At 44.3% G+C, this 13,641-nt stretch overlaps 2 protein-coding genes across 8 annotated transcripts in view; one reads left to right on the forward strand and one right to left on the reverse strand.

Annotated features, from left to right (window-relative positions):
* Positions 1–4,527, reverse strand: part of ROS1 (ROS proto-oncogene 1, receptor tyrosine kinase) — a 416,131-nt gene extending 411,604 nt beyond the window's left edge. For all 7 annotated transcript variants that reach the window (XM_069726197.1, XM_069726196.1, XM_069726195.1 and 4 more), the window contains exon 1: positions 4,189–4,527. In XM_069726197.1, the coding sequence (XP_069582298.1) occupies positions 4,189–4,284 (96 nt within the window). In that variant the 5' untranslated portion in view covers positions 4,285–4,527. The remainder of the gene's footprint in view (positions 1–4,188) is intronic.
* A 480-nt stretch (positions 4,528–5,007) lies between these two features.
* LOC138637733 (uncharacterized) lies at positions 5,008–11,851 on the forward strand. The gene is made up of 4 exons (XM_069726646.1): positions 5,008–5,093; positions 10,298–10,385; positions 10,457–10,717; positions 11,190–11,851. Exons 1-4 carry the CDS (start codon positions 5,008–5,010, stop codon positions 11,715–11,717), a joined length of 963 nt encoding a protein of 320 aa, XP_069582747.1. The 3' UTR covers positions 11,718–11,851.
* Positions 11,852–13,641: the final 1,790 nt, after the last annotated feature.

Genomic DNA, 13,641 nt, shown 5'->3' on the forward strand with positions numbered 1-13,641 from the left:
GAGGGACGAGTTGACATTTTTATTGGTACCATTTTTGGGCACATGACACATGACATCGCTTTCTATTCTGATTTTTGGGACACAGAATGAACAAAGCCAGCAATTCTTGAATTTCTTCTTTTTTTTGGGGGGGGGAGTTTATGCTGTTCCGTGTGTGGTACAATTGATAAGGCAGTTTTATTCTTTGTGTCCGTACAATTACAGCGATACCTCATTTATATTTCTTTTATGTTTGGCGCTTTTATACAATAAAAACTATTTTATAGAAAAAAATAATGTTTTTTGCATTGTTTTATTCTGAGAGCTATAGCTTTTTTATTTTTCTGCTGATGGAGATGCATGGTGGATTGTTTTTTGTGGGACAAGATGACGTTTTCAGCTGTGCCATGTTTATTTATATCAGTCCTTTTGATCGCGTGCTATTCCACTTTTTATTCGGCAGTATGATGAAAAAGCACTGTTTTTTGCCTTGGTTTTTTTATGGTGTTTACTAAAAGGGTTAACTAGTGGGACAATTTTATAGATCGGGTCGTTGTGGACGCAGCGGTACTTTTATTGTTTACATTTTTCTTTCTTTCAAATATTTATTTAGATTTTATTTAGAATTTTTTTTTTTTTTTTACATTTCTACTTTGTCCCACTATGGAACTATCATTTTTTGTAGGCTGATCGCTTCTATAGCATGGAGATGAAGCAGCATAGCCATACCATGGAAGCTGTCAGCTCTGCACTGACAGAGAGTCTTGCTGAACATACAGTGCGCATGATCAACAAGTTTCCTAGCTCTGGTGACCCAGATGTTGTCATGATGACATCGGGTCACCATGGCAGCGATTGGGATCTTGTGTCTCACCATGGTGTCTCAGATCCAAAGGCAGAGGGGCTGTCAGCCCTCTGCCTGCTTCCGTAATGCTACGATCATGTTCGATCACAGCATTTCGGGGGTTAAAGTGCCGGGAGTGGTCTGTGACTGCTCCTGGCACCTAGTGCCGGGTGTCAGCTGTCAGAATCAGATGACAACTGGCGGCGATCGCCAACGCACACAGGGGGTCATGATGAAGTAATGATCCTTCCCTGGTCAAATAAACCCAGGGCACATGGACAGATCATTACGTCTATTGTCAGAAAGGGGTTAAAGAGAACCTGTCATCGCACTCATACTGCCCAAACCATGGGCAACATGAATCAGACTCTGGCTGCATTATTGCAGCTGTGTATGTTTTACTCTGAAATGCTGCCATATTTTAAAGAAAGAAAACTCTGAAAAGCAGTCAGGGTACTAGTTTGAGACAGATCCTGGGTCGGCTTCTTCCCATCCATTGAATGACAGGTCTTTCCTTAGGTAAAAACATATGGAGAGACCCCGAGGCGTATCCAGGGGAGAAGGGGCAGGTCTAATGCCTAATGCTGCAGTTCAAGGTGTCTACTCAGCTGCTGCATTTTGCTGGCCCCAGACTGGGATTCGGCCTTCTATGAGGCCACTGTCAAACTGACAGCCAGCTCAGAGAAGGTGCAGGGCGCCGGCTCCCAGTGATCAATTATATTCGCGTCTTTTAGATGTGAGGAGAATTGAAGCCCTGACTGCCAGCACCTCCAGGTCAGGGTGACGTCAGCAGTGTGATAAGGTCATGTTATCACACTGCTGACATCACTCACCGGCTCTGCTGAGGCGAAGGCGACAGGGCACAGTATTGGTGGTAAGTGTTCCAGCCTCTAATGGGGCTGAGGACACCGAAGATAATGGTGGAGATTTGAAGACATAGTTTGGGGGGCTAGGAAGGGATTAGTGTGGATGTAATATGGGGAGTCACAATGGGAGAAATTTGAGTACCCAATATGAAAAGCAATTGGGAGATGGGGGTATGTATGAGAAAACTGTATGAGTTGGGGATGGGTGCAGACACATGTATGGGGAGCAGGGGGGAATTTCAGGACAGCATGAGGAGCAAGGCGACTGGATGCGTGCAGACACATGTATGGGCAGCAGGGGGGAATTTGAGGACAGTATGAAGAGCAAGGGGACTAGATGGGTTCAGACGCATGTATGGGTAGTGGGGGGGGAATTTGAGGACAGTATGGGGAGAAATTTTTGCAGTTTGATGAGCGAGGGAGCAGTATGGATCAATACTGATCTTTGTATAACCCCGTCCATATCACCGATTGGCAGGTCTTTGCCCATGTACAGTGTACACAGAAAGCTGTCAATCAGTGGTGGGGACGGGGTTATACAGAACACATAAATAAGTATAACTATGTGGCAGCAGGTTTACTAGTCTTCCTGTGACAATCTCCTGCTTATAAAACAGTGATTTTATCAAAACTACAGCAAGCAGCCTAATAAGTGATACATCATTAAAATCATGGTCTCTGTCCCTACATCTTGGCGCTCTCACCATGTGAAAAAACATGGTGAAAGATTCCCTTTAAGAGGTCAACCAACCAAGATTAGCTAATGTTGTTGAAGAAATCTATGAATTGGCCACTCAATGGCCACAACAGGAAAATATAGTTTGTCAATGTGTTATTTCAAATAAATGACTCCTAACAGTCTGGAACTTTTCAGACATTGTGATATATTTGATATATGATCAGTCTGCAATGGCTTATCACAGGAAACAATGGATGTGTTCATTCATATTGCATATGTAGACAAGTTTAGGCTGGGATCAGATGGTCATATTGAAAATCAAACTAGTTGCATCTACAAGATGCAGATATGACTGGCTCCGTGTGCTCGTCCACATTGGGGCTGGGCATATAAGCTGCCTATACATATGAAGGTCCTGGAGTGGCCTAGCCAGTCTCCATATCGCAACCCCATAGAAAACCTTTGGAGGGAGTTGAAAGTCCATGTTGCCCAGTGACAGGCCCAAAACATCACTGCTCTAGAGGAGCTCTGCATGGAGGAATGGGCCAACATACCACCAACAGTGTGTGCAGACCCTGTGAAGACTTAGAGAAAACATTTGACCTATGTCATTGCCAACAAAGGATATATAGCAAAATATTGAGATTAACTTTTGTTAATGACCAAATACTTATTTTCCACCATAATTTGCAAAATAAATTTTGCCAAATCAGACAAGGTGATTTTCTGGATTTGTTTTCTCATTTTGACTCTCATACTTGTGGTCTACCTATGATGTCAATTACAGGCCTCTCATATCTTTTTAAGTGGGAGAACTAGCACAATTGGTGGCTGACTAAATACTTTTTTCCCCACTGTACATTGCTTGCACATTCTTCTGGGCCGGAAAACAGACCAAAGAAGTTAATGCTTTGATTTTTACATGTAGACCATCGGTCAGCTTGGAAAATAGGCGCTAGCCACACTAGCAGTTATGGGACTATGTGCTCTCCACATGGACCAATTATATACTGGTCTGAACAAGTCTTAGGCCACGTGCACAAGTTCAGTATTTGGTGTGTTTTTTACCTCAGTATCTGTAAGCCAAACACAGGAGTGGGTAATAATACAGAAGTGGTGATGTGTTTCTAGTATACTTTTCCACTGATTGTTCTTCTCCTGATTTTGGCTAACAAATACTGAGGTAAAATACTGACCAAATACTCAACGTGTGACCGTTTCCTAAAAGTACATGTTATTATTACTTATTTTTATATCACCATTGATTTCATGGGAAAGGGTTACATACAAAACACAAATCTAAATTACAGTGGACAAACTAATAGTGGCAGAGGGGAGTACAGGGGGAGAGGACCCTGCCCTTGTGGGCTTACATAAAGACAAAAGCACATACAGCACCAGAGACAATGGATATCTATAGTTTTCTAATAGCATGTTGTTATTATTGGAGACTTTCAGGTCAAATCAACTTTTATTAGCCAAAGTATAAGCCTGCAGGTCAAAAGTATCACATAACACAAAGGATATACATTTTTTATTGTGCTGTACAGTTCCATCCACATGCATTCTGGGCTAGCATGATTCCACGAAGGCAATTCATTTTACATTTTCTTAAGAGCAGTGGAATTTGAATATAATAAAGTACAAAATTTAAAATAAAATATGAAAATACATCATAAATGTAACAAAAATCTACCGTCACACATCAGTTATATAACATGTCGATGATTACATAAAGCCAACATCTAGATTCAATCAATGTAAAATAAATGACTGCTACATAAAGTACAACTTAAAGTAAAAATTCCGTTCCATCTTACCTGGGCACTTCCTTGTAAAAAGGGCCTATTTCCAATGGTCAATAAGACTAAGACCCAGAAGCTATGTTGGAAACTTCGGCAAAAAGTGGCCGGCATACTTAGAGTCCAGTGAAAGTCAATGTACTTGGGTATTTCCAGCAGTAAAACACTCTTAGTGATCAGTCAGAAAGATAATTTCATTGTTTTGAATATATTTTGACAGGAGCTGTGGTGAATGTCTTCTAAATGAGTTATTATTAAAAGACATAATACTACCAGAAAGCGGTAAATGCTGATACTGAGCATATGATAGATCTCTGCGTATAATCCACCATGCCTGATTTCCTTCTCTGTCCTAATCTATTTGTACATAGTCACACCCTGAAAATGACTGAAGTTCCAGGGAGCACTGACATCGAACTATGTAACAGGCTGTTCTCTAGTTACTCATCCACCACGAAGGTATTGTTATCAAGATATAATGACAAGCCAGGAACCTAAGAAAACGTATATGACAAAGCAGTGATCATTCTACTTGCTCTACGTATAGTTGATGCTGTCAAATGATTTGTGGTAACAATTTGTTTGCTTGTCTCAAATTTTTAGCACTTCATTATATTATAGTCAAGCAGAAATATGCACAAAATAAAGACAAACAGTATGTCCATATTAAGTTATGTCTGCAGTGCTTAGTGAAAGCCCTACCAAACTAGAAATTATAGATCAGAGGTGAATGGTGTGCACACTGCTTTCTCTTAAGTGTTGACCATACATATTAGATTAAAATTATGCATATCCACCAATTTTGGCAGGATTGTCCACGCCTCCACATTGTAGTCAATGGATGAGCAGGCCACGCACTGTGAGACGGCAACCCTGAATATGTCTATCATCTTTGCCAAACAATTGTCACAGCAGCTTGATAGGTACAGCAGAGGAGTATTTAGGTTTTTTCGCACCCAGGGCAAGATTTTAGTTTGGCATGCCCCAATGCTCAGTCCGTTTGAGTAGTTGTCATGTGACCACTTATATGCCAATGAGCTGCTCTTCCTGATTCTCTCAATGTCCAGTCAAATACTACAGCGCCTGCTTCAATGAGAGAAGCAGGAAGAGGAGCTAGTTGTCACCTGACTGTAAGTATGAAAATCGCATATGAGTGGTCATGTGATGACTGCTGACAGTGAGTATATTACACGCTGTTAAGATTGGGCATGCTACAGTGCTTAATGGTATATTTAAAAGGGCTTGTCCAGGTTTGTGATGAAAGTGTGCAGTCACTCTAGACCCCCGAAGCCCATCGACGCAGGGAGGACCATGATTGGGGGAGGGGCAGACTATAATGCAGGGTTGAAATTTTCTGTTTCATAGCTGTGTAGTTTTAGGTAAAGGGTCCTGCATTGTAGGTGGAGCACAGGATGGGTGCTGGGTGCATTCTTGGAGGAGGGGAGTTTATCAGGGGGTGGGATTTTCTTTATCTATCTCTTTGTTCACTCTTTCCTTTACCTAGAGGACAGCAGGAAACATGTCTGCAGCCTCAGGGAGTATAATATTGGGGATATCAAGCCTCATTATGAGGGACGCGGGTACATTTACCTTATACACCACGTACTGCTTCAGTATCTGATCCTGTATATATACATAGGATCATTATATCCTGGGAGTTCTTTGTCCTCGGGTATTTCTATATGTTACCTCTCACATGGCAGATGCTCTCCTGTTTGACTTTGGCCTGGCTGCAGACATGGCGTGCATATATAATAATATATATAGATATTGCTGTTACATCATATACTGCATGGCTGGTATTTATAGATACTGTAATGTGGTGCATGGCGGTTATATATAGATACTGCAATATAGTGCATAGTGTATATATAGATGCTGCAATATACTGCATGGATGTTATGTATGTAGATTTTGCAATGTAGTGCATGGTGAACGTATATGATTCTGCAAAATATTGCATGGCGGATATGTATATACTGCAATTTAGTCCACGGCACATATATAGATACTTTTTTATATAACTTCCCCAATATAACATAGATAATATTGTATTATTATGGCTGATATATAGACACTGCTGTATAATATATATCAGACTTATCACAAATAATATTAGGCAAATATACATTTTGTATTATACTTACCCTATATATCATAGATGTTGTGTATAATACACGATGATATAAACATATTGCTGTAGGATTCATGGCTGATATGTTGATATTGCATTATCTAGTTATTTCTGTATCATACATGGTGATCGTAATACACGGCCAGTATATATATACTGTTGAATAATACGTTGTGGATATACAGACAGTTTGTATAATGCATGGCCTATATATCAGATAATTCAGTAAGGCATATGGCGTATAGATATATATACACTACGGTATAACACGAGCCCTGGCACTGTATGACATTGAGTTGGGCAGTGTGAAGTATCTGCCATTATCATGTCATAGCTGGGGAACAAAAATGCGGATTACTGATAAAGCACCATTACTAATGAAGCGCTATGACTTTCCTCCTATGTAGTACCTGTGTTTGGCATCCTGCCCTGTGCTATATATGTAACATGCTGTGTATACGGATCCTACCATCCATGCCAGTGCTGCCGAGAATATATTCAATTCACCCATTTATGTTGTACCCCTGAGTTATAGTAGTACCCCAGTATATATGGCTGTACCACGGTATACATGGCATTCACCCTATATATGTTGTGCCCCTGAGCTATAACAGTATCCCAGTATATATGGTTGTACCCCGGTATATATGCCACTTTCTATATATGCGGTTGTACCCTTGCTGGTTTATGCATGATATATCTTTACCCCAGAATCCTAGTATATATGGCTATACGCCTGTTTGGATTACTGTATACCGGTATATAGGGCTGTCCCCTGTATATACAGTATATCGAAGCCTTTAGTCTTTTTATTCTGCCCTGCTGGATGTCTCCACCTAGTGGCGTTGCATTGTCATTACGGTAGGTTTACAGTCACGCTATATACCCACCATTTGCTTACGCTGCCTATGAGGGGTAGTGTGGTGGGAAAGAGTTTACCCAGAGTGTTATCCTATATGCAATGTAATCCCATAATATAAATAATAAGATGGGTGAGTAATTGGTCAGCAAAACTCTGTGTTTAATGGGTATAGTCTGAGCTGCAGTCAATAGGCAGCAACAGTGGCGGCCATTACTGAAGGCAGTCAGAGCCATAACCACAACAGCGTCGGCCATTACTGAGCATGGGCAGAGCCATAAACACAACAGTGTTGGCCATTACGGAGGGCAGGCAGAGACATAAACACAACAGTGTCAGCCATTACTGAGGGCGGGCAGAGCCATGAACAGTGTCTTTATCCTATGTGTATTCCCGTAATATAAATAAAATGGTGGGTGAGGAATTAGTCAGCACAGGACTCGGTGATTAATGGGTATAGTCTGATGTTGTGCTGCACCTGGCTCTGGGTGGGGTTAGCCATGGTTCGGTTCTCAGTTCGGTCTCTCAGCACATGCAGCCGGGACTGTATGAGGTAAATACTAGACACTCGTATCACATGTCTTATCATTCATGGCCAGTCTATACATAGATGGGCAGGGACGGCCCTTGGCTGGTCTTAGTGGACAGTAAACGCGTGTGCTCAGCGGACAGTGAGATGTAGGCCCGGGGGGTGAGTTCTGCTGGCAGTCAATGTGTCTGTCCCCTAAGTAAGCTTAGTCATGGCAATGTACTTTGTTTAACAGGTTAAAAAAAAAAATAATGATAATAATTATGTTGGTCCCTGGGGATGAGCCCAGTGGACAGAGAAAGGACATTTCTTCATACCTTAATTTCCCCTCAAGCTAGGTGTAACAAGCGGCTGAGGGGTTCCAGTGTGCGCTCACTGAACAGTGAAATGTGGGTCCCTGTGGATGAGCCCAGTGGTCAGGGAAATGTGGGTCCCTGGAGATGAGCCCAGTAGACATTCTTCATAAATGGCTTTCCCCTCAAGCTAGGTGTAATAAGTGGCTGAGGGATTCCAGTGTGCGCTCACTGAACAGTGGTATATGTCACTAATGAAGGACGAGATGTCGCTATTGAAGGACGAGATGACACTAATGAAAGACCAGATGTCACTTATGAAGAGGGAGATGTCACTAACAAAAGTTGAGACGTCACTAACGAAGGACGAGATGCCACTGTCGCTCCATTTTAATCTCCCCCCTTTTATAGGTTTATGACTATTTATTTGCCATCTCCAGATTTGATAAATGTTAATCCATGGCGGATTTTAATGCTAATGTTATAAGCCCATCACTTCTCTTCTTTCTATCTATTCTTCTCCTCTTGCCAGGTAGCAGTAAGGGTACCGTCACACAGTGCAATTTTGATCGCTACGACGGCACGATTTGTGACGTTGCATCGTCACTTAATTATCGTTTCAAACATCGTAGACTGCGGTCACACTACACGATGCACGGCGCTGAAGCGATAAATTCATGACGTATTTGCGATGTAGAAGTCGTATGGGACAGTCGTACGGTCGTGTCACACACGACGATTCAGAGCAAATTTTGCATAATCTGTGCGTGACGTTGTTCACTGGGGGCGTGTTGTGCTACTAGCTAGTGTGCTGATAGGCCAAAGGTTCTGTGCACACAATTGGTTGGAAAATTTGTCACCTGAGCGCTATTGTTCCCAATGCCACCTCACTGCTTTCAAAATTTCCTTTCTTCACTTCGTACTTGGACACTTGGTGGACCTGGACATTGGAATTTTGTACTTCGCTGAATATACCACGCTTTGCACCGCTGCTTCGAGGTATGTAAACCGCTTGGGCGTGGTGGATGGAACGCTGTATGGACGGCATGAGTGCTTCGTTCCACCGCTGAAGCGAAGCGGATGGTACACTGTTGTGACTGGAGGGCTACAATGTGGCAGATGGTACGCTGTTGTGACTGGTCGTGACTGGTGGGCTACAGCGTGGTAGATGGGACGCAGTTTGGTCGGCATGACCGCTTCGTTCCGCCGCTGAAGCGATGCGGATGGTACGCTGTTGTGACTGGTTATGACCGGTTGTGTCTGGTGAGCTAGAGCGTGGCAGATGGTACAATGTATGGTCACCATGAGCGCTTTGTGTGGCTGCTGTGGGGAAGCGGGCGGTAGTGGCCTATGGCGCGGCAGATGGAAGTAGCGATGCGGATGGTACGCTGTTGTGACTGGTTGTGACTGGTCGTGACTGGTGGGCTACAGCGTGGTAGATGGAACGCAGTTTGGTCGGCATGACCGCTTCGTTCCGCCGCTGAAGCGATGCGGATGGTACGCTGTTGTGACTGGTTATGACCGGTTGTGTCTGGTGAGCTACAGCGTGGCAGATGGTACAATGTATGGTCACCATGAGCGCTTTGTGTGGCTGCTGTGGGGAAGCGGGCGGTAGTGGCCTATGGCGTGGCAGATGGAAGTAGCGATGCGGATGGTACGCTGTTGTGACTGGTCGTGACTGGTGGGCTACAGCGTGGTAGATGGAACGCAGTTTGGTCGGCATGACCGCTTCGTTCCGCCGCTGAAGCGATGCGGATGGTACGCTGTTGTGACTGGTTATGACCGGTTGTGTCTGGTGAGCTACAGCGTGGCAGATGGTACAATGTATGGTCACCATGAGCGCTTTGTGTGGCTGCTGTGGGGAAGCGGGCGGTAGTGGCCTATGGCGTGGCAGATGGAAGTAGCGATGCGGATGGTACGCTGTTGTGACTGGTTGTGACTGGTCGTGACTGGTGGGCTACAGCGTGGTAGATGGAACGCAGTTTGGTCGGCATGACCGCTTCGTTCCGCCGCTGAAGCGATGCGGATGGTACGCTGTTGTGACTGGTTATGACCGGTTGTGTCTGGTGAGCTACAGCGTGGCAGATGGTACAATGTATGGTCACCATGAGCGCTTTGTGTGGCTGCTGTAGGGAAGCGGGCGGTACACTGTTTTGGGTTATGGTGGCCTATGGCGTGGCAGATGGAAGAAGCGATGGTAGGCATGAGCGCTTTGTGTGGCTGCTGTTGTTAAGCGTTTGGCACACTGGCAAAAGTATTGTTTAAAGGACTCTTTGTCAACCATGTAATTTTTTTTTATAATTATTTTTCAGATGTCAAATCGTGTGGAGTTCATCAGGGATTTCATCGAAATTTATCAGTCTATTCCCTGCCTCTGGAAAATCAAATCTCCTGAGTATTGTAACAGGGAAAAGAGGAGAGAGGGTTACTTAAAGCTCATTGAGCTTTACAATTGTCATGCACCAGAAGAGGCAGCAAACGAAGCAGTTATTAAAAAGAAAATCCAGGCGCTCCGCACGGTGTGGAGGAAGGAGCTGAACAAGGTTCTTCAGACTACAAGGTCCGGAGCTTCCACTGAAGATGTTTATGTGCCAAAACTTTGGTATTTTGAACATCTTAATTTTCTGAGGGACCAAGAGGTGCCACGGACTTCCACGTGTCTTCGCAACTTGGCACCTGTGGAACAAATTGTTTCGGAGAACCACGCCGAGCAGGAGTCACAAGGGCAACAAGTAAGTAGCTCTTTGGACGAAAGTTCACCAATGTGTCCTATAATTACATAATTTTTCTCTGCATTTTATGTTTTATACTTCTGATTATCACATCAGTTTGAAGTTGTTACAAAAACATATACACATAAGTAACCCTGTCGCAGTCAAGTATTATATGGGGAACTTAATATGTATGAAATGGCGATATATCTAAACCATACCATCTAAGCAATAAAGAAAATAGTATCGCTTCAAGCTGCCGATGTACTCTTGTTGAGACTATTTAGACTATTAAATTTTCGTCAGGTTCCCCTAGCAGTCAGAACAGTGTAGTTCAAAGTATTAAATAAAAGGGAGGGTTAAAGAATATTACTAAGCTTAAAATATATTATAATCTTTTTTTTACCTACTACGAATATATAGTTTGGATGCGGTTATGGTGGTACAACTTTTTGTTGCCGGGTTCATAACTTGTTTTTTTTTTCCCCCCCAGGATGACAGTGCGCAGGAGAGTACACTGGACTGTTCACAGGACTGCACGACAACAGATTTAGTGGAGGCTGCACCTGCCAGGACTCAATCGAGGCAAGGTCAAAGAAAACGGAAAGCCACCTCAGACGCCTCACATGAACTATTGAGCCTTGCTAAGAAGGTGTTGACAAGAAATGTTAGCCCTGCGTTGCAGGGGTTTGGACACTATGTGGTTGACAAACTGGCCAAAATGGACGACAACCAAAGAATACTAGCAGAGCGTCTGATTATGGAAGCAGTAAACAGGGGTACAGATGGCGATTTGGACAAGAACACTTGTTTGGTCTCTTCCCGGCCAATACAGCGGACAGAGCCATCAAATTACAATGGTTGGTCACAGTGTCAGACATCGATGCGACACAATGCTCACGTTTCCCACTTCGGCCAGCCACCCCCTAATAACTCCTACACGCCAATACCTTCACATATGGCTTCGCCCATCAGGCACCAAAGTTTTCAGCCGGAACAATCGTCGTATCATAATTTGTGATTTCCTAACTTCTTTTACATTCCTTTTTATTTTATTGTCTTGTTAAAATAATGTTTCAAATAAAAGCTTTTATTAGAAATTCTATCACTATTTTTTGATTGGTGTGTCTCGATCACAGCACTGTATGAGGGCACAAATTAACGTAACAAATTCATGTACAGTTAACTAATACAAAAAAAATGGAATGATAGTTAAACTAAATATTTTTATTGTAACAACCAAAAATGTCTTATTGGCCCGCCTACAACTGCTGGCACATGTCCCGCAGCTTCTGCAGCTCCTCCATTGCCACATTGTGCTGCTCCTGAATACGCGCCATAGTGTGGATTAGCTTTTCTATGCCGGCTTCAAGATCCTCCTTGTTCACAGTGACGACAGCTGTGGGTCAAAAAACATAACATTAATAACACAGTAGTCTCCCGATGTGTCTTTGCTTCTGTGAAGGAAAAAAAAAAAAAACAGTCAGCATATAAGGGCAAAACTGACTTGGGGGGGGTGTTTGGGTTGGGGGTGAAAGAGTGGGCCTGCAACAAAATCAAAATAACTTTATTGTGGGAACCTACTAGGATGTTGAGGCACGGAGGGCACTTCGGGATCTGAGTCTGTGTCGAATGCCTTGTGCTGTCGGCGGCGGCGCTGTCTCTTTGCCTCTGTGAAGGGAACAAAAAAAAAAAAGGTCTGTTAGCATATATGGCAACACTGGCTGCCGGGGGTGTGGGGAGGAGGGGACCTGCAACCAAATCCAAATCACATTATTGTGGGAACCTACTAGGATCAGTTGTCTTTGACCCGGAGGGCTCTGGGACTTCAGAGGCGGTGTGAGAAGCCTCGTCGCTACGGCGGCGCTGTCTCTTTGCCTCTGTGAAGGGAACCAAAAAAAAAAAGGTCTGTCAGCATATATGGCAACACTGGCTGCCGGGGGAGGGGGTGGGGGGGAAGAGGGGACCTGCAACTGAATCCAAATCACATAATTGTGGGAACCTACTAGGATCTGGAGGAGTAGACCCGGAGGGCACAGATGTAGAAGAGGCTTTGCGGGATGCCTCGTGGCGGCGGTGGTGCTGTGTCTTTGCCTCTGTGAAGGGAAAAAAAAAAAAGGTCTGTCAGCATATATGGCAACACTGGCTGCCGGGGGGGGGAGGAGGGGACCTGCAACCAAATCCAAATCACATTATTGTGGGAACCTACTAGGATCAGTTGTCTTTGACCCGGAGGGCTCTGGGACTTCAGAGGCGGTGTGAGAAGCCTCGTCGCTACGGCGGCGCTGTGTCTTTGCCTCTGTGAAGGAAAAAAAAATTAAAAAAAAAAAAGGTCTGTTAGCATATATGGCAACACTGGCTGCCGGGGGTGTGGGGAGGAGGGGACCTGCAACCAAATCCAAATCACATTATTGTGGGAACCTACTAGGATCAGTTGTCTTTGACCCGGAGGGCTCTGGGACTTCAGAGGCGGTGTGAGAAGCCTCGTCGCTACGGCGGCGCTGTCTCTTTGCCTCTGTGAAGGGAACCAAAAAAAAAAAGGTCTGTCAGCATATATGGCAACACTGGCTGCCGGGGGAGGGGGTGGGGGGGAAGAGGGGACCTGCAACTGAATCCAAATCACATAATTGTGGGAACCTACTAGGATCTGGAGGAGTAGACACGGAGGGCACAGATGTAGAAGAGGCTGTGCGGGATGCCTCGTGGCGGCGGTGGTGCTGTGTCTTTGCCTCTGTGAAGGAAAAAAAAAAAAGGTCTGTTAGCATATATGGCAACACTGGCTGCCGGGGGGGGGGGGGGGGGAGGAGGGGACCTGCAACCAAATCCAAATCACATTATTGTGGGAACCTACTAGGATCAGTTGTCTTTGACCCGGAGGGCTCAGGGACTTCAGAGGCGGTGTGAGAAGCCTCGTCACTACGGCGGCGCTGTGTCTTTGCCTCTGT

The sequence above is a fragment of the Ranitomeya imitator genome, chromosome 5 (assembly GCF_032444005.1).
Source record: "Ranitomeya imitator isolate aRanImi1 chromosome 5, aRanImi1.pri, whole genome shotgun sequence".
NCBI lineage: Eukaryota > Metazoa > Chordata > Amphibia > Anura > Dendrobatidae > Ranitomeya > Ranitomeya imitator.

What these genes read in the sequence shown, in the direction of transcription:
- LOC138637733 (XM_069726646.1), top strand. Translation starts at nt 5,008, where the DNA reads ATGGATGAGCAGGCCACGCACTGTGAGACGGCAACCCTGAATATGTCT. An exon ending in TTGTCACAGCAGCTTGATAG is followed by an intron (nt 5,094 to 10,297) that starts GTACAGCAGAGG and finishes ATTATTTTTCAG; the next exon opens with ATGTCAAATCGTGTGGAGTT. An exon ending in AATCAAATCTCCTGAGTATT is followed by an intron (nt 10,386 to 10,456) that starts GTAACAGGGAAA and finishes GCACCAGAAGAG; the next exon opens with GCAGCAAACGAAGCAGTTAT.